This window comes from Malus domestica, chromosome 03 (assembly GCF_042453785.1).
Source record: "Malus domestica chromosome 03, GDT2T_hap1".
Lineage (NCBI taxonomy): Eukaryota > Viridiplantae > Streptophyta > Magnoliopsida > Rosales > Rosaceae > Malus > Malus domestica.
In genome coordinates, this window is record NC_091663.1 from 26,775,282 (window position 1) to 26,792,604 (window position 17,323).

Genomic DNA, 17,323 nt, shown 5'->3' on the forward strand with positions numbered 1-17,323 from the left:
ACCATAAAATATCGAAATGGTCCACAAGGTGGTTGAATAGGTCCACAAATATCCCCTTGAATTCTTTGCAAAAATAATGGGGATTCATCATCAACATTTAGTTGTGCTGGTCTAATTACCAATTTCCCTTGGGAACAAGCCTTGCAAGGGTTATCATTTGAGACATTAATGTGTCTGCTCAATAATGCATGTCCATTAGAGTTGGTAATGATTCTACGCATCATGATAGATCCTGGATGACCTAGATGGTCATGCCAAAGCATGTAAACCTTTGAATCAATGAACTTCTGGTTCATGACAGTATATGCCTCAATTGTCTTTATGTATGTATAATACAATCCACTCGATAAACCATGCAACTTCTCCAATATACGCTTCTGGGTATCATTGGAGGTAATGCATAAATATTCCACATTTTCTACACTTTTCGTTTCAATGTGATATCCATTTAGACGTATGTCTTTAAAACTCAACAAATTTCAAATGGATCGAGTATCATATAATGCATTTTTTATGGATAATATTGTTCCATTTGGTAACATAATCTGGGCTTTTCTTGAGCCTTCAATTACATCTAATTGCCCTGATATTGTTGTTACCTTTACTTTTGCAAGTACCAAATTCGAGAAATACTTTCGATCTCGAAGTATTGAATGCGTGGTTGAACTGTCTGCAAGACAAAATTCTCCGCCATTGCTCTTGTTTTGAGAATAACCATAATTTTTATCCATGTTCTCTGAGTAAAGAAAAAACAGTTTATTCATACTGGAATACTACTTTTATTGAATTGAAAATGCGAGCATTAAACCACAAGTATAAATAACAGGAGTACATTAAACATAAATAATTCAATCGGACCCATAAACTTCATTCCCTCTTTCATTAATAAAATGTGTGGCATCCATGTGGGTTGTGTTTAATTGTCCTAATAAATTGGTCACTGGATCAAGGGTTTCCATTGATTGAGCCTGGTTGAAGAAATTCATCTCGACACCATTCTCTTTGAAGGAGGCTTGATACAGCTCCACCAGATGCTTTGGGGTGCGACAAGTACGCGCCCAATGTCCGTTGCCACCACACCTATGGCAAACTCCTTCAGGATTTCTAGGAGTGTTCATATGAGCTTTTCCTTTCTGGTGATTTGCATTTTTAAAGCTCGGGCCTGGATTATGCCTTGGAACTTGGTTGTGAAACTGGACACCATGGTTCTTGCCTTTCCCTTTCCACCGGCTTTGCTTGTGGCCACGTCATCGTTTGTAATTATTGCCACGGAAGGATATGGTATTCCTTTCAAGGGAAGCATCATTCACTTTTGGGAACGGTGCTGATCTAGTAGGTCGGGAATTATGGTTTTTCATCAGGAGCTCATTATTCTGTTTAGCTACCAGGATCACAGATATCAGCTGGTTGTATTCAGTGAAGCCTCGCGCTCTATAATGCTGCTGCAATACCATGTTAGAGGCGTGGAATGTGCTAAAAGTCTTTTCCAATAACATCTCCTCAGTAATAGTATCCTCACAAAGCTTCATCTGAGAGGTAATTCTGAACAACTCCGAATTGTACTCAGCCACTGACTTGAAATCCTGGATCCTTAGGTAAATCCAGTCATAGTGAGCTCTTGGAAGAATTACCGTTGTCTGGTGATTGTATCTGCTTCTCAAGGCATTCCAGAGGGCTAACGGATCTTCAACTGTTAAGCACTCGCTCTTTAGTGCCTCATCAAGATGGAGACGAATAAAAATCATGGCCTTTACCCGATCTTGAGAGGATGAGCTGCTATCTTCCTTGATGGTATATCCAAGATTCGCTACTTCCAGATGAATCTTGGTATCCAATACCCAGGTAAGGTAATTCTTTCCAGTAATGTCCAGGGCAGCGAAATCAAGCTTTGCCAAGTTTGCCATTTTCTTTTCTGAAAGAAAAATGAGGTGTGTAAGAACTTGCAATAATATGTGTTCTGGAGGAATATATTGTTAGAATTTTTGGTTCTTACAAATTTTGATCTTTAGGCCAAAATGATAAGTACTCGAAACTTCAGGCTTGAGATTTACATAATTAATGAGAAGGGCAATTGTACCGCACCATTCTCATCGAAACAAGTACAGGAAGAGCGATTATTCCACACTACTTTAAATAGAAGGAAAATTTAAATATGTAGAGTAAGGTGAACGATTATATCGCACCACCTAAAATTGCAATAAAATTTAAATTGCGATAAAATTTAAATATGTAAAGCATGGTGGGTGATTATTTCACACCACCTAAAATTGCGATTGCGATAAAATTAAATATGTAAAGCAGGGTGGGTGATTATTTCACACCACCTAAAATTGCGATAAAATTAAATAACAGGCAAATTTAAATATGCACGATAGGGCGGGCGATTATACTGCTCCACTTAAAATTTGCAATAAAATTAGATCTGCAGTCCAAGATAGGCGATAGAACCGCACAATCTTGGATTGCATAAATAATCAGTGGGTTAGTAGTCAATATCTACACCAAACAAGAAATCAAAGATATAAGTGGCTGTTAGTTGGAGAACTAGAATTAAACATGGTGCAAACAGTTCTTCGCGAGGGTATACCCAGCAAGCAATTGAGGCAGAGGAAGAAGAAGAACAGTAAAAACATTAGAGGAAACATTTTTTTTTCTTTCGGTGAAGGGAAATGAGAAATGATTAGAGAGTCATGCTGATAACGTGTTATAAATAGGCAAAATTTAGAGAGATAACCTTTACTCGGGACAGGAACGAAGCAGTTGCAGAGTATTATACTAACACAAAATGTTGCAGAGGAACTAATGTATATTATTGCTATTAGATGTTTTCTCTTCCTTTTCTCTCCTTAATGTTCTCTTCATTTGAACAATCTAAGTGCTCTATTTATAGAGCCACTTCAATGGAAACTTACAAAACTTACTATTCACATGTGATACTTTATTATACACATTACTATATACATGTGGTACTTAACTATACACATGTGGGCAAACATACCCATTATTTACAACATTCACTTTGTTTTAAAAAAAAAGATGACTTGTGTTTGAAGCATAGGCTTAAACTTTTATTTTAAGCTAGACATATGAGATCTGACCTACTTTAAAACAAGAAAAAATAAACTTATTATAGATTGACATACATCAATTCTTTTCTTTGGATTTATAAATATAGAATTTAACATTTTTGCATGGATTTTTTTTTAGAATTTAGGACCACTAATTCATAAGTTCACATAACATTTAATATGTGTTATTTCTAAATTTCTATGAGTGAGAATTTCAAAATAAAAAATACAAAAAAAACCTCAACTATGAGTGGCCACAAGTGTCATCATCACTATCGCGGATCCCGTCACCACCACATGTCGTTATGGCCCCTGTCGCTACCACAACCATCACCGTCGTTGCCACCACCCACCAACATTATCGTTGTCACCACCTCCACTACTATTACATTTCATAACTGTTATCTTTCATTTATATGTTAATGAGTCTTATACACATATTGAATACTGTATTCAAATTTCATTGTTCTTTTAGGTTAATAAAACAATAAAAATCACAAATTATGGAAAATAATATTTTTTTTTGTTATTTCCGTCACTTTGGAATTCCTTAGTAATTCTAAATTTCCTCATCCAAACACTATATTAAGGAATTGAGACCAAATTAATAAGGAATATACTAAAATGTTAGATGAAGAGGATTAGAAATGTCTTTAATGAGTATATTACAAAGGTATTTGAGAGGGATTTGCAAATTCGTACTTAAGTGTCATTTATTAATCTATCTCACATGCCTTTGTAATGCTCGTGAAGGGCATTTCTAATCCTTTCTATCTAAATTTTTATGGTCTATTCCTTACTAAGTTAGCCTTAGTCTTTTGGGACTTGGAAATCCCTCACCAAACATAACTTAACAAAAATACTTGGTTCCTTACATGTAAAGAATCATTCCTCCTTACATGACGACATGATATCATTTCATCGTACAAACTTCATTATATAAGTCATTCATTATCTTTATCTTCATATAAAGATCATGTCTATAAAAATTGATATAACTTGGAGACCAATTAGTTATTCATATATGTTGAACAAATCTACAATTATTGCAACCACTAATATCATCATGATTAATCATCGACTTGATTGATTCATAACTACACTCAATGATCACCAAGTCGAATAAAATTTTCCCGATAAATAACTTGGATTGAACATACAACAATTAGCATTTCACCAAACATATAACCTCCAAGTGTGTTTTTCACAATCCAATGATCAAATATGTGTTTAATTAAAAGCCGAATCATATGTATACCACAAGAGACCTCTAAATCAATTAACAAAAAGCACTTAAAGAAAACCCATCTAATGATTCGAATCTAAGTCCTCTCTTCTTTCACCTCCTTATCAGAAATAGAAGGTGGTTCAAACATGCTAAACACCCTATAAGCTGAGATCACAGCCAATACAAGAAAGCAGCAAAGAGCCAGGGCATGGAGAACCAATGCCACCTTCATTCTGTTTCAAAAGCGCTTTTGCTTGGGTGTGGTAGGTGAGATGGGCACTGGGCAGAAATGCGCTTAGTGCTTTACATTTTTAAAAGCCTTTAAAAAAAAAAAGATGATTTCTTTTTTGAAACATAGGCTTAAACTTTTATTTTAACCTGGACACATGAGATCCGACATACTTTAAAACAAGAAGAGAAAAATAAACTTATTATATATTGACATACATCAATTCTTTTGTTTGGATTTATAAATATAGAATTTAACATTTTTGCATGATATTTTTTTTTAATTTAGAAACTCTAATTTACAAGTTCACATAACATTTAATATGTGTTATTTCTAAATTTCTATGAGTGAGAGTTTCTAAATAAAAAAATACAAATAAATAAAAAACTCAACCATGAGTGGCACAAGCGTCATCATCACCATCACGGATGCTGTCACCACCACATGCCTTATGGTCCTTGCCGCCGCCATATCCATCACCATCACTGCCATGACCCACCATCATTATCATCGTTGCCACCTCCACTACTAGTACATTTCATAACTGTTCTTTCATTTATATGTTAATGAGTCTTATACACACATTAAATTCTATATTCAAATTTCATTGTTCTTTTAGGTTAATCAAACAAGAAAAATCACAAATTATGAAATATATATATATATATATATATATATATATATATATATATTTTTTTTTTAATTTCCATCGCTTTGGAATTTCTTAGTAATTCTAAATTTCCTCATCCAAACATTATATGAAGGAATTGAGACCAAATTAATAAGGAAGAGACTAAAATGTTAGATAAAGATGATTAGAAATGTCTTTTATGAGTATTACAAAGGTATTTGAGAGGGATTTGCAAATTCCTACTTGGGAAGTGTCACTTATTAATCTATCTCACATGCCTTTGTAATGCTTGTGAAGAGCATTTCTAATCCTCTCTATGGTCTATTCCTTATGAAGTTGACCTTAGTCTTTTGGGACTTGGAAATCCCTCACCAAACATACCTTAACAAACATACTTGGTTCCTTACATGTAAAGAGTCGTTCCTCTTGACATGACGACGTGACATTATTTCATCGTACAAACTTCATAATATAAGTCATTCATTCTCTTTATCTTCATATAAAGATCATGTCTATAAAAATTAATATAACGTGAAGACCAATTAGTCATCTATATATATCGAACAAATCTACAATTATTGTAACCAATAATATCCTCATGATTAATCATTAACTTGTTTGATTCATAACAAGTGATCACCAAGTCGAATAAAATTTTCCCGAGAAATAGCTTGGATTGAACATACAACAATTAGTATTTCACCAAACATATAACCTCCAAGTGTGTTTTTCACAATCCAATTATCAAATACGTGTTTAATTAAAAGCGGCATCATATGTATACCACAAGAGACCTCTAAATCAATTAACAAAAAACACTTAAAGAAAACCCATCTAATGATTCGAATCTAAGTCCTCACTTCTTCCACCTCCTTATCAGAAATAAAAGGGGGGTCAAACATGCTAAACATTCTATAAGCTGAGATCACAGCCAATACAAGAAAGCAGCAAAGAGCCAGGGCATGGAGAACCAATGCTACCTTCATTCTGCTGCAGAATTTCCCATAAGAAGTGCAGGCTTCACTCCAAGAGACTGTCCTGTCCCCTTTGTAAGCTAAAGACAATATCTCCATCACTGCTGCCCCAGATGTGACCATTAGATAAGCTACAATCTGCACCCAAAATTTGAAACAAGAAAGAAATATATTACACAAAATGATCGATGATACATTTTTGGTCAAATTTGAGACATGTGAGCTTGTTATTAGAATTTCAAAAAACAAAAGATTATACTTTTATCAAATATAGGACCAATATTGTGCTTAATTAGTGGGCTAAAACATTATGATTATGCCTTCAACACAAAGCAAGACAACAAACACAAATTGATCTTTAAAAAACTCTATTGTGAGTGTATCTATTTTTCTTTTCCCAAAACTTTCAAGAGAAATAAGCACAAATAAAAACTTTTAAACAGACAACAAAAGGCACTAAATTTATCTTTAAAAAACTCTATTGTGAGTGTCTATCCAGTTCTATTTTTCCTTGAGCGTTTGCAACCGGTTTTATCTATGCATGTGTGTCAATTGTCAAAAACACACCTCCTATTTTTTTGTCTAAAAGCCAAGTGAAAAAGAAAAGAAATTAAATGGGGCCAAAAGGAAAAAGAAAATGAACCTGGTCAGAGACAAAGAAAAGCCAAGCTTTAGTCGCAAAGCATCTGATCCATGAGGACAAAGCTGCAAGAAAAGCATACACACCAGAAATGGTACTGATGAAAACCATGTACCTGCAGAAACAAAGACACTTCAAACGTCAATCAATAACTCAAAAATATAAACATCAACGCAACGAGCTTGCAGCTTAGTTGTTTAAGAACATTCACTCATGCACCCGAAGTCCTGAGTTTGAGTCCCCGGATTTCAGTATCGCTTGTATCAAAAAACAGAAACAGTAATTATCCAAGTAAATGAATGGAGTTGTTACTTGAGGCCTATGAAATTGGAGAACTTTAGGTTGCCATAGCTGGGGTTGTCTTGGTGGTTGGTGACAGTGAGCCAAATGGTTGCAATATTGAGAGGAATTACAAAAATCCTGAGGGAGGAGTCTATGAGCTTCAGCAACATGTTTGCAGGTAATGCAAGAGCAGCAGCAACATGAAACCCTTGGCAGGCTTGGCTGGTCTTATATTATACGAGTGTGTGGGAGAGTGAGATGAAGATGTTGGTGAGACTAAGACTAAAATGGTAATGTGGTAATAAATACAAAACATTTGAGGAAGAAGTTAGATATAACTAATGTACCATTACTTTGCTTTCCTTTTGTTTTGGAAAAATCATCAATGTGGATTTATTGGTCTTGTTATTATGATTTTTTTCTATTAAATAAATAAATAATGTTTGGGTGACAAATTAGAGCTTTAGTTCTTGAATTAAAGATATGAGACTATTCATTTCTAAACTTATCATAATGTGAAGCAGTGATCCTTATAAGTAATGTTGTTAAAACTTTCGTCCAAAATCAAAGGTTTCAAATAGAAAACGGAAGTTCTAAGAATCACTCAAAACAACTAATATTCCATGTTATGACAATTTCAAAGACTAACGTTCACAAACTTTTTTTTTTAATATTTTATAAAGCTACAACTCCAATTGAATCATATTTTAGAAACTAATGCTCCAATTTTTCGGTGCGGATGGTGTCCTTGTTAGTGGGAAGAGGAAAGATAGTGGGGCTTTGCTTTTTCAGTGCAGCTGCAGCAAATCATGTCATGACGTTATGATGAATATCTAGAACAGGTGGCGTGGCGGATTAAAAGTAGATTTGGCTGTGCTTTTCAAGAAAATGTTTACCTTAATCATAAGTGGACAGCAGAACAATTTTGATCATCATCTTTCCTTGTAATGGAGTATTACTAGATTATCATATATAGTTTATGTGAGTAGATGTGAGTAGAGAGATAGATACAAAACGCTGTTTTCGACATTTCAACAACTACAAATCCACCCTAAACATGATCTCACCATGACATGTTTGATCTTTAAACTCTTTTCTGCTTCTTTTACTTTTTCTATTAACTTTCTTTTGCAGTGGAAAACATGATTTCCTCAAAGAGCCACCAAGAAAGCTCCAAGTGATGGTGAAGAACTTATATGCAACGTGTTCACACTCACTGAAGCGTTCCAAGTGATTTATGCAAGGTTACATAGTCTTGTATTAGTGATCAAAAGTGCTACGAAAACAGTGAACCCATTTCCTAAAAGTTTCAATTAATAATAACAACTTAATGACTTCTCCTGCATTTTTTTTTCTTTTGGTAAATTTCTCCGATCAATATGGTTGAGTTTTGTCACTTAATAAGTTAATTTGCCTTTGGTCACTTAATTCACCTACTCAAATTCACTGCAGTCTGGGGGAGGTGGATGGGATATAAATATGGTGAGTTGCATTTGGTACAGAATGTAATTGCATATGAGCGCATCAACTGAGTCAACTAGTCAGTGGTCAGAGATGCCACATTGAAGCTTCATCACAAAGGAAAGAGATCATAAACATTTCTTCTACAACATGAAAAAAATATAGAAAAAAAATTCCAACAGGCACTTATTCTGGAACTTCATTAACATTGGAAGACTTGCAATACAAATGTTCCCGGAAGCAATCAAAGAATGATTTTAACGACAATCTATCACCTCTTTCAAGTTTCAATATTGGGTATCTCACTCGTCTAAAATGGAGCAGAATCCAGGAAATAGGACAGCTACTACCGTCGTGTTGCAAAAAATTTCTCTGTGTGGATTTTTATGATACAAGCTCACGCCATTTACATTTTCCTCCCGAGTTTGGAAGAACTTTTTGTCAATTAGAAAGCTGCATTCCACAAAGCATTCTCACCTTCTCCACAGCGCCTGTGGACCTCCTTGATCCTCTCCGAAGACTTGCAAATCCCACTGCAACTCCAATCGAATGAAGCAACGCAGACGTTGCCTGCCTGAGCCTTCCACTCACAATCTGTGGTAACAATTAACAGCGTTAAACCCATAACTATGCGCTATGTCATGATAATATTTATTCCTAGCTTGAACTACCATTAATTAACCTTTCTTCCAATTTTGTTTTCTTTGTAATTCTGGACATGAAAACTTATCACGCATGAATGCGTAAACCCACACAAAACACACTGAACCAGACTAATAACATTGAATAGCACCATAGGAATTAACACAGGCGTCTCTCACCCATGTTATTTCGCACATCATCAACCCTGACCTTGAAGTCTTTTAGACGTAAGTCATTTGAGAATATACATCGTAAATGTAAGTGAACTCTACTGGTAAGAAATGCTAAAACAATCGCAGGATCCGAACTAAGATCTCATGATATCTTAGATGAGCTGCTAGCCACCATGATCAGGTGTGTATTGCAACTGGTATCAGCTAAGCAATAAGTGTAGCAATTAAGGGGCTGTAATCAACCCATGAAACAACTCTAAATGCTCTGGAAGGTAAAGTTGATCTGACATTTCAATGAACAATAAAATGACTGATAACTCCCCATGGGGCACAGCTACGCCTTATAGCATGTAAGCCAGTTTATGTCACGACCCCCCAACTATGCCCATTCCCGGCCTGCTACATAGTTAAAAATGTGTAACCAAAACAAATAATTCAACTTGTTTACCATAGGTGACAAAACTAAACACGACCATATGAAGCAAAGAATATCTTGGTCATCTATTGCCACTCTTAAGTAACAGAAACACAATGTTGGAGCTATGGAACATGTAACAGCCCATGTCATGCAAATGTTTGGCACCCGAACTTTTTGTCCCCAAAACTATTGCCATTGGAACCTCATTAAGACCAAGCAAGTCAAAAAAAAAAAAAGGGGGAAAAAACAGATGGATATGAGATTACCAGGTGGTGTTCCACAACATAATCTCCGGTCATCAACCTGCTCCACGTCCAATCCAATGAACCACGATCCCAAGGAAACATCCTCATTCACATACTTGTGTAGCACATGCCTAGATGATTAGCATAACATTAGAAATAAGTAAAGGGTAGACATAATTTGAGCAGAAGGACTTCTACTATAAAGAATACGGAAACATACTGGTTGATTGATATGTAAGTAGCCAAGTCTTTTGAGATGGCATAAAGCTGGCCTGTGGCATGACGGAAATACTTGTTCCCTTCCTCACCAAATTTCCAATACTCGGGCTCATGATACCTTACTCCCCTGTCAATAAAAAAAGTAAGGTAAGGGAGAGAATGCCAAAAAGGTCCTGCTGGAAGAAATAAATTAAGCGTGCACAGCTCACTTTTGAGCAAGGACGGGACCAGATTTCATGCATCCAATATACACCCTCGGCTTTGGTCGATGCCTAGCTAAAGTTGCTCCAAGTGTTCCTGTAATTATATATGATGATTGAAATCAACATTGAGAGAAAAAAGGGAGAATGATAACAGCAAAAATTATTACACACAAGCTGGAGATCAGAATGTGCCAGTAAAAATGCCAGCACTAGTGACTCCTTAAACAGGACTGATTTTGCCATTTCGGATGTGTTCCAGAAAAGCCAATTTCCAGTTTGTAAACATTGAAAAGACATATTTTGAACAGAGAAGCCTGATGATTATATACCTATATTTACATGTACATCATCGTCAACTTTAACATAGAAATCTGCATCCCATGAAGCAACAGCAGTGGCAAAAAATATTTTTGTCTTCGCTGACAATTCAAGATAGCCCTCAACATGATCCTGCTTTCATCAAATTTATGAAGACAAAATCAATTAGCTTTTTCTGAGACCAACACATTACGAAGATACCTCAGATGCCAGATAAAAAAAAGATTAACTAAACTAGCTGAAAAGACAAAGGCTTTACCAGCCGCATAATGTCACCGTGCCTGTTCTCCTCTGCTTCAATAGCTCTATCAAGGATACCACCTGATGTAGCACTAGCAATGGATAAAAGAAAAAAAAATCAGGTTTTATTTGTTTAAGAAAAGGAAAATATTTCAACGTTGAGGTGACCATGTATGATAAAATAAAAACGTAGACAAACGAGGGTAAATCATGTGAACATTAACTTTGAAAGACAGAATAAATGTTAAAGGTTTTTATTTGTTTAAGAAATGCAGGAGTCAAAATAAAATGTGTACGTATGCATATAAAGACCTATAACAGAAACATTGGAGCTGACAGTAGTCTGGCATTACTATTGCTTTACATGATGGAGAGTAGGATTATGATGCAGGTGGTGGAAGGGAGGGGAAAATAAATTCACAATTCTAAGACACCAAACAATCGGAGAACAAAAAATATTGAACTCTATCAAAATAATTTCCAAAATGTTTCTAATAAAAAGTGCTCCAAGTAGATTGTTGTTTATCCCATGATAAAGATCCCAATGGGATAGAGTCAAATTCCACGATATTCTACTGAAAGACTGACGCTTTCATGAAATTTATCAGTTAAAAAACTTAAAACAACAAATCAAAAGTAAAACCAATATATTTGAGCTCAAATACTCACCTGTGACCTATTACAAACCGAACTACAATGCCCTTTTCTTCCTCAAGCTTCTTTCTTTTATCGGCTATATAGTAAAGACAAAGTGGAAAGGAAATGTCAGAGGCATTCACATATAGTTAGAAAATATAAAGAAAGCAGGTTATCGATAAAAAACCTTGAGGCATCCAAGTAGCACGAACTGAATCCCTGCGCTTTCGACTGCTAAAAGCAGTATTTATTCCCACAACCATCAAATATTTTCTTTTCTTTCTTGTCTTGGGAATTTTTAAATTTTCTGCAACTGGTGAACCACTTAGAATAGATTCCTGCGCAGCCCTTGCAGCAGCTAATTCCATCTCCAAATTTGAAATTTTTTTATCCAGCATGCTGCAAATTTTACGAGTCATAAGACAGAACATTAAGTCAACTTCAATAAAATGAGATGAGCTCCAGCATGGCTTACTGTATAGCACGATGAGTCTTTGAAACTTCCCCGTAAACATCCTTTGGTTCATTTTCTACATCCTTTTAAACGAAAAGAAAAGTAAAGATGAATAAACAAATAACGAAAAGGTAAAGAACCGGCTGTTTAGATAAATTGTACTTACGATTGTTGGATCACATCCAGAACCTAACTTTGGTGTTTCATCGTCAACCCTTGTTGTACTCGATATGTCTTCAATTTCAGGCACTGACCACATTCTGTTGGCAGAAATCATTTATTTTTTTATCAGTACACCACATGCGTGGTATTAAAGAAACTCTAGCATAAACGTGCTATATTCGCTTCTGATAAAGTGCAAAGTAATAACATGTTTTGATGGGAGTGTATGCCCATTCTCCTACGTTTTCCGGAAATGAGAAGCAAAGGGAGGGAAAGAAAAGGACTAGGGAAGGAGGGCGGGCGGTGCAGAAGGTGTTGTCGTAGTACTTAATGAAGAAGGGACAACAGATTAATCTCTTGAACAAAACAATTAAGACAAAACCTGGTTACAAGAATGATGTCTGAATTGAAGCATTGCATCTGTTATATGAAATTCAGATCTATCCCAATCTCATCATTGCAAGGGACACAACAAACTTACCAATTCTGCCAAAAAAATAAGGGAACTCAACCAGGAAGCAGTTAATAACACTAAATAAATTTTAAACGAGTCTGTCATCATCATTAATCTCCACTTTGAAGATGCTAACTAAACAATTAAAAAAATACAGCACTGATGCATTAATTACAAAAACCCAGAAAACGCTCAAAAATCCACCATCACTCATCATATTCAAAACCCACCAAGCCCCACATCCAGATTACAAAAATAATCCAAAATCCCAAATCTTTGAGCAAATTTAAGGATGGTAGAAAGCTACCCACTTCACCAAAACAATCATTTTCTCTGGGATTTCAAAGAAAAATCGACGCTTTAAATATGTGGAAATTTAAATTATTTACCTATCAGAGAAGAGCATCCCAGCACAAAAGCAACCAATGCAAAACAAAAGGGTCCATTTCCGAGACACAAAAGCACTCTTCGATGCTTCTCCTTCTCTGCTCTTCCAAGACATTCTTCTCTCAAATCCGACCAATCAAAGATAAATCATTTACCAATCCCAAGTCAATGAAGTCAACGCACTCGTTTGACCCAAAATTCAGATCCAGAAATCCACGTTCCTTAAAAAACCAGGAACAGCCAAGTGGCTCCTCCGAGTGCTCAAACAATGGAGGTTCTGGTTTTGTCGGTGGGTTTCTGGGTGTTGTGTTTGTAAATTGCAGTTATAGAGAAGGTGGAGGTGCGTGGAGGTGCGTGGAGGTGAGAGAAAGGACCCAACAACCATGGCGTTTACCGACCAAAATTACGTAACTGACCTTAACAAACATTTCATATTCAATTTTATGTCCCAAGTTGTACGCTTAGTTTTCCATACTTTGATACGACTTCTTAACTACCCTATGATCTGTGGAAGCATTTCTGCCTCAAAATATTGCAGACCAATTCCACTTGAGACTGAGAGTCTTGAGTCGTTTTTTGGCCTGATATAGAAGGTCTATGAGTGGATATAATAAGTTTGCCAATGACGAGAAAAACTTATATGAAACCGATGGATATAATATTTTTCTTTGTCTCACTTGGCTAGGGTTCGAGATGGCTGCATTTATTCTTGGAGAAAGGGAGAAGGGGATTTTATTCTTTAGAGCCCCGTTGAGACCCTATGAAAATTTCTTTCAATTGTGTTAGTGTTTTGGTTGGAAAGGTTTTTACTCATAGTTTCTGTGATAAGTCAATTACGAGGAAGACTTGCGTGAGAAGTCATGTGATGATAGAGATATGTAAAAAAATATGTTTACTCCTGATAACTAGGTGATTAATATTATTAATTTGTCGATGACACAAGACAGATAAATCAATTTTCAGTGAAGTTACTCATTGTAAGTTAAAGCACGCTAGCATTAGTAAACTTTTCTGGTCAATTAAATTGCTGAAACATTGCGTAAACCTTAACAAAACATATATAAGAAAAGGTCGGCACAGTACACAGCAATGGAAACAAAATTTGAATTAGGTTAAAACTGTGTTGTAAATTATTTTATGTCATCATATAATCACGCGATAATGTCTAGACAAACAATATACTTCTTGAACTCGTAAAAAATAATTACTAAATAATAACACTATTGAGACTAAAATTTAGTTGCATATGAAAGTCTGACGTTCTAAACCCCAACTACCATTACACACCAGAAGGGGGCATGCACACGTGGAGGACGTTTAAAGAACATCAAGATTCAAATAATGGATTTTACAGATCAACAGACCCCAACAAATGAATTGCCAATACCTGCAACTATGCGAGGGCGTTTGTGTAGGGTTGTAACCTTCTTTTTAGGGTCGTAATGATTAATCGGAACCTCGAACTTTTGTTTAGATTCATAAATCATTAAGTCCTAATCCTGGATGCATGTCTTTAAGACAAAGACAAGTTCATAGAAAGCTACGTACCTTCTATTTCTACCTTCCTCTTTTGCTCTTTCCCTTATTCCCATTTGGTAATTGCAATGCTATTGCTATATGATAAGCGTTGAGGATGGATTATCTCTGCAAAAGATTAGCCAAATTGAAGTGATGAGATATAGGTCGTTGAGAATGACTACAAACTTGGGAGTCGAGTATGAAAGATTGGAGCGTACTTGAGTTAGGCATCGGTCCATCTAATCCTCGGGACGATATCGATCAAAGTATGTCACACGCTAATTATCTAATAGATAGTGATTATTTAAAATTCGTGAATACTTCAATATTATTCTTTTCACAATTAAAAAGCCAACTGAACAATGGCTTCTTCTTCATGTGTGGCAGCAGCGGTAAGCGACGACAACAATTGTTTTTCTCTCTCTTTTTTTTTTTCTCCTTTTTTTTTCTAACCTAGGCTCGTAATGCCAACTTAGAATTCGTGAATGGTTCACTGTTATTCTTCTCATCACTTGAAGGAAATGTGAATAGTTGTACAGCCCTAGCCACAATTAATGCATAAAACTTATCATAAAAAGAAATCTCGGTAGAATTAATTACAATATTTACATTCCTATTCTAACATTATTATCCATTTTGTGTTTAGATCGACAAGTCACATGTCACAACCATTCATTTCATTACAGACACAACCCTTCTTACCCATGTTTTTTTCTTCTTATTTCAGTGGTCTACGATCTGCACCCTCACCCTCAGGTTAGGTGATAGGGAAACAAAAGGAGCCACACAAAACTCAGTGACAAATTAGGCAGAGTATGCCAAATACTTAATTGTGAGGCCTCCGCTCTCAGTCTTTGAGCCCATGCATGCCACCCTGACAACCACCGCGCCAGCCTTGTGCCGGGCCACGTGTGAGCTGAGCTCGTAGGCGGCCACCTCACCGCTACTAAGTAAACAAGCCATAAAGCTGCTGCTGCTGCTGCTGCCTTGCACCGTAAGCATGCTGTTAGCTTTCATAGTTCCATTCATGAGTACATCTGCCCACCTGTCCGTCCTTCTAGCCCAAGACAAGGTCCAGCCCCATAGTTCTGGTTAAACCGCTAAGTCAATGGATCCGGCCTAAGCCGATTCGGACCATTTTTGTGCTACACGCGTGTGTAGCTGTAGTGAGAAGCAAATAAAGAAGTTGAGAAGTTTGTGAGAATGATACAAGCATTTTTAAATAGTTGAAGAAAATGAGATAGAAACAAATGATGAAGGAATGAGAAGTTTGGCACTCAAGGAATTAGAAATTTTCCAATGAAGAAAAGCTTGGCAAGGCTGAAGCAATATCTAGTTTTCTTCATGTCTTAAACCTTTGATGTCGATACATATAGAAGGACGAAGATTGTTTATTCTATTGATATTCATAATTATCAGTCGATGTGAATAGTATAATAATTTCATTGCATGCGTGTATTTATCGTGGCAAAGCCGCAACATATAAGAACATTGAAATAGTCATTCATTAATCTTTTGTGAATATGCAATCCGGCCCCAATGTTTCTTATGTTTCTTTTGATATTTTTAAACGAAAGTGGTCAAGTTGTTTGACGAATCCAATAATAAATTACAAAAAGTAAAGGCACACTTGTCTATATTTTAATTCCATAAGTATTTCAATCACACTGTTATAGTAGCAAATTTCTGACTTTTGTTTTACATGTGTGGACGATTGTTTTTAAAAATACTTTATAAGTAAAGATATGAACTAAGAAAAGAAAGTTAATTTTCCTATCCTTACATAAGCAAATATGTCGACAGACCAGTGGTGTAAAGTGCAGACAAAAAGTAATAGATTAAAGAGGATTAACAGGGGAAGTTCGCACTACACATTAGAGCCATGCATGTGAATGTCATAAAGCCCTATTGCTAGTCCATATATGGCTGCTAAGTTTGTTTTTATGTAATGTCCTAGTAAATATTATATGTATTGTTCTCCAAGTGACCTGTAAAGCTTTATTTATTTCATTATTTGTTTATTTCTATCTCAAATTTTTATGGTTGAGTCCAAAATGATTATTATTATTTTCCTCTCCCAGATTTCTGCAGAGCTGTTATTTAAAGTAAAATAAGTAATCTCAATGACCATTGTTCTAAATTATAATATAGGAGTTTTAAAAGGTTTACCTAAACATTCCTTAAAACTCAACTCAAATCTCATTTAATTTATTGAAACTTAAAATTTGTTTAATTCTCTGAATCTCAACTCATTTCACTTTACCTCTTATTATCAAAATTCTTTAACAATTCCGTTACAAGTTTGGTGGCACTAATTGAACTTTTTGAAAGTGTCCCTAAAAAATGTTGTTAGAATTTCATTTTTTCTTATTTTGAAATGAAACTTTTGAATTAAAATTCTTATTTTTACTAATTGTTTAACCATATGGCACTTATGTGACACAAACCAACAACAATGGGTCTCATTTGTGCTACCTAAACGTTTTGACAAACTTATTAACTATTTTTGCAAATTGGGAGTGAGACACGAGTTGAGCTTAAGAGGATTAAGTAAGACTCAAGTTGAGTTTCAAAAGGTGTATAATGGTATGTGTTGTACAATTGTTGAATTATAATAATAAAAGGAATAATGCTAGGATGTGTTGCGCAAATGACAAGTATGAACATCCAAAATCAATTTTCGCCCGCGTGTACGATTGATCATAGCATTTCTCAATCCAAGAAAGTACCCTTGAGATGAT

At 35.5% G+C, this 17,323-nt stretch overlaps 3 protein-coding genes across 3 annotated transcripts; all 3 read right to left on the reverse strand.

Annotated features, from left to right (window-relative positions):
- Nucleotides 1-1,247: 1,247 nt before the first annotated feature.
- On the reverse strand, nucleotides 1,248-1,904 carry LOC139194773 (uncharacterized). Its single transcript, XM_070819679.1, has one exon. The coding sequence runs from the start codon at nucleotides 1,902-1,904 to the stop codon at nucleotides 1,248-1,250; it is 657 nt and encodes a 218-aa protein (XP_070675780.1).
- Nucleotides 1,905-5,897: 3,993 nt separating this feature from the next.
- Nucleotides 5,898-7,690, reverse strand: LOC103422996 (CASP-like protein 2D1). Its single transcript, XM_029100140.2, has 3 exons — nucleotides 7,083-7,690; nucleotides 6,774-6,885; nucleotides 5,898-6,268 (listed from the first exon to the last, which is right to left on the reverse strand). Exons 1-3 carry the CDS (start codon nucleotides 7,220-7,222, stop codon nucleotides 6,005-6,007), a joined length of 516 nt encoding a protein of 171 aa, XP_028955973.2. The 5' UTR covers nucleotides 7,223-7,690; the 3' UTR covers nucleotides 5,898-6,004.
- Nucleotides 7,691-8,686: 996 nt separating this feature from the next.
- LOC114824005 (probable beta-1,3-galactosyltransferase 2) lies at nucleotides 8,687-13,621 on the reverse strand. The gene is made up of 11 exons (XM_070819211.1): nucleotides 13,067-13,621; nucleotides 12,228-12,321; nucleotides 12,083-12,144; nucleotides 11,795-12,006; nucleotides 11,641-11,704; nucleotides 10,991-11,063; nucleotides 10,743-10,863; nucleotides 10,420-10,507; nucleotides 10,212-10,337; nucleotides 10,013-10,122; nucleotides 8,687-9,107 (listed from the first exon to the last, which is right to left on the reverse strand). Exons 1-11 carry the CDS (start codon nucleotides 13,177-13,179, stop codon nucleotides 8,959-8,961), a joined length of 1,212 nt encoding a protein of 403 aa, XP_070675312.1. The 5' UTR covers nucleotides 13,180-13,621; the 3' UTR covers nucleotides 8,687-8,958.
- Between the last annotated feature and the right edge of the window lie 3,702 nt (nucleotides 13,622-17,323).

Excerpts from the sequence above, each read along its gene's own strand:
- LOC139194773 (XM_070819679.1), bottom strand. The coding sequence starts at position 1,904 with ATGGCAAACTTGGCAAAGCTTGATTTCGCTGCCCTGGACATTACTGGA.
- LOC103422996 (XM_029100140.2), bottom strand. The coding sequence starts at position 7,222 with ATGTTGCTGAAGCTCATAGACTCCTCCCTCAGGATTTTTGTAATTCCT. Across the intron at positions 6,886-7,082 it reads TCCAATTTCATAGGCCTCAA|GTACATGGTTTTCATCAGTA; the intron begins GTAACAACTCCA and ends TTGTTTCTGCAG. Across the intron at positions 6,269-6,773 it reads TTTTCTTTGTCTCTGACCAG|ATTGTAGCTTATCTAATGGT; the intron begins GTTCATTTTCTT and ends TTTTGGGTGCAG.
- LOC114824005 (XM_070819211.1), bottom strand. The coding sequence starts at position 13,179 with ATGTCTTGGAAGAGCAGAGAAGGAGAAGCATCGAAGAGTGCTTTTGTG. Across the intron at positions 12,007-12,082 it reads AAGACTCATCGTGCTATACA|CATGCTGGATAAAAAAATTT; the intron begins GTAAGCCATGCT and ends TAAAATTTGCAG. Across the intron at positions 10,338-10,419 it reads GGTCCCGTCCTTGCTCAAAA|GGGAGTAAGGTATCATGAGC; the intron begins GTGAGCTGTGCA and ends TTTTATTGACAG.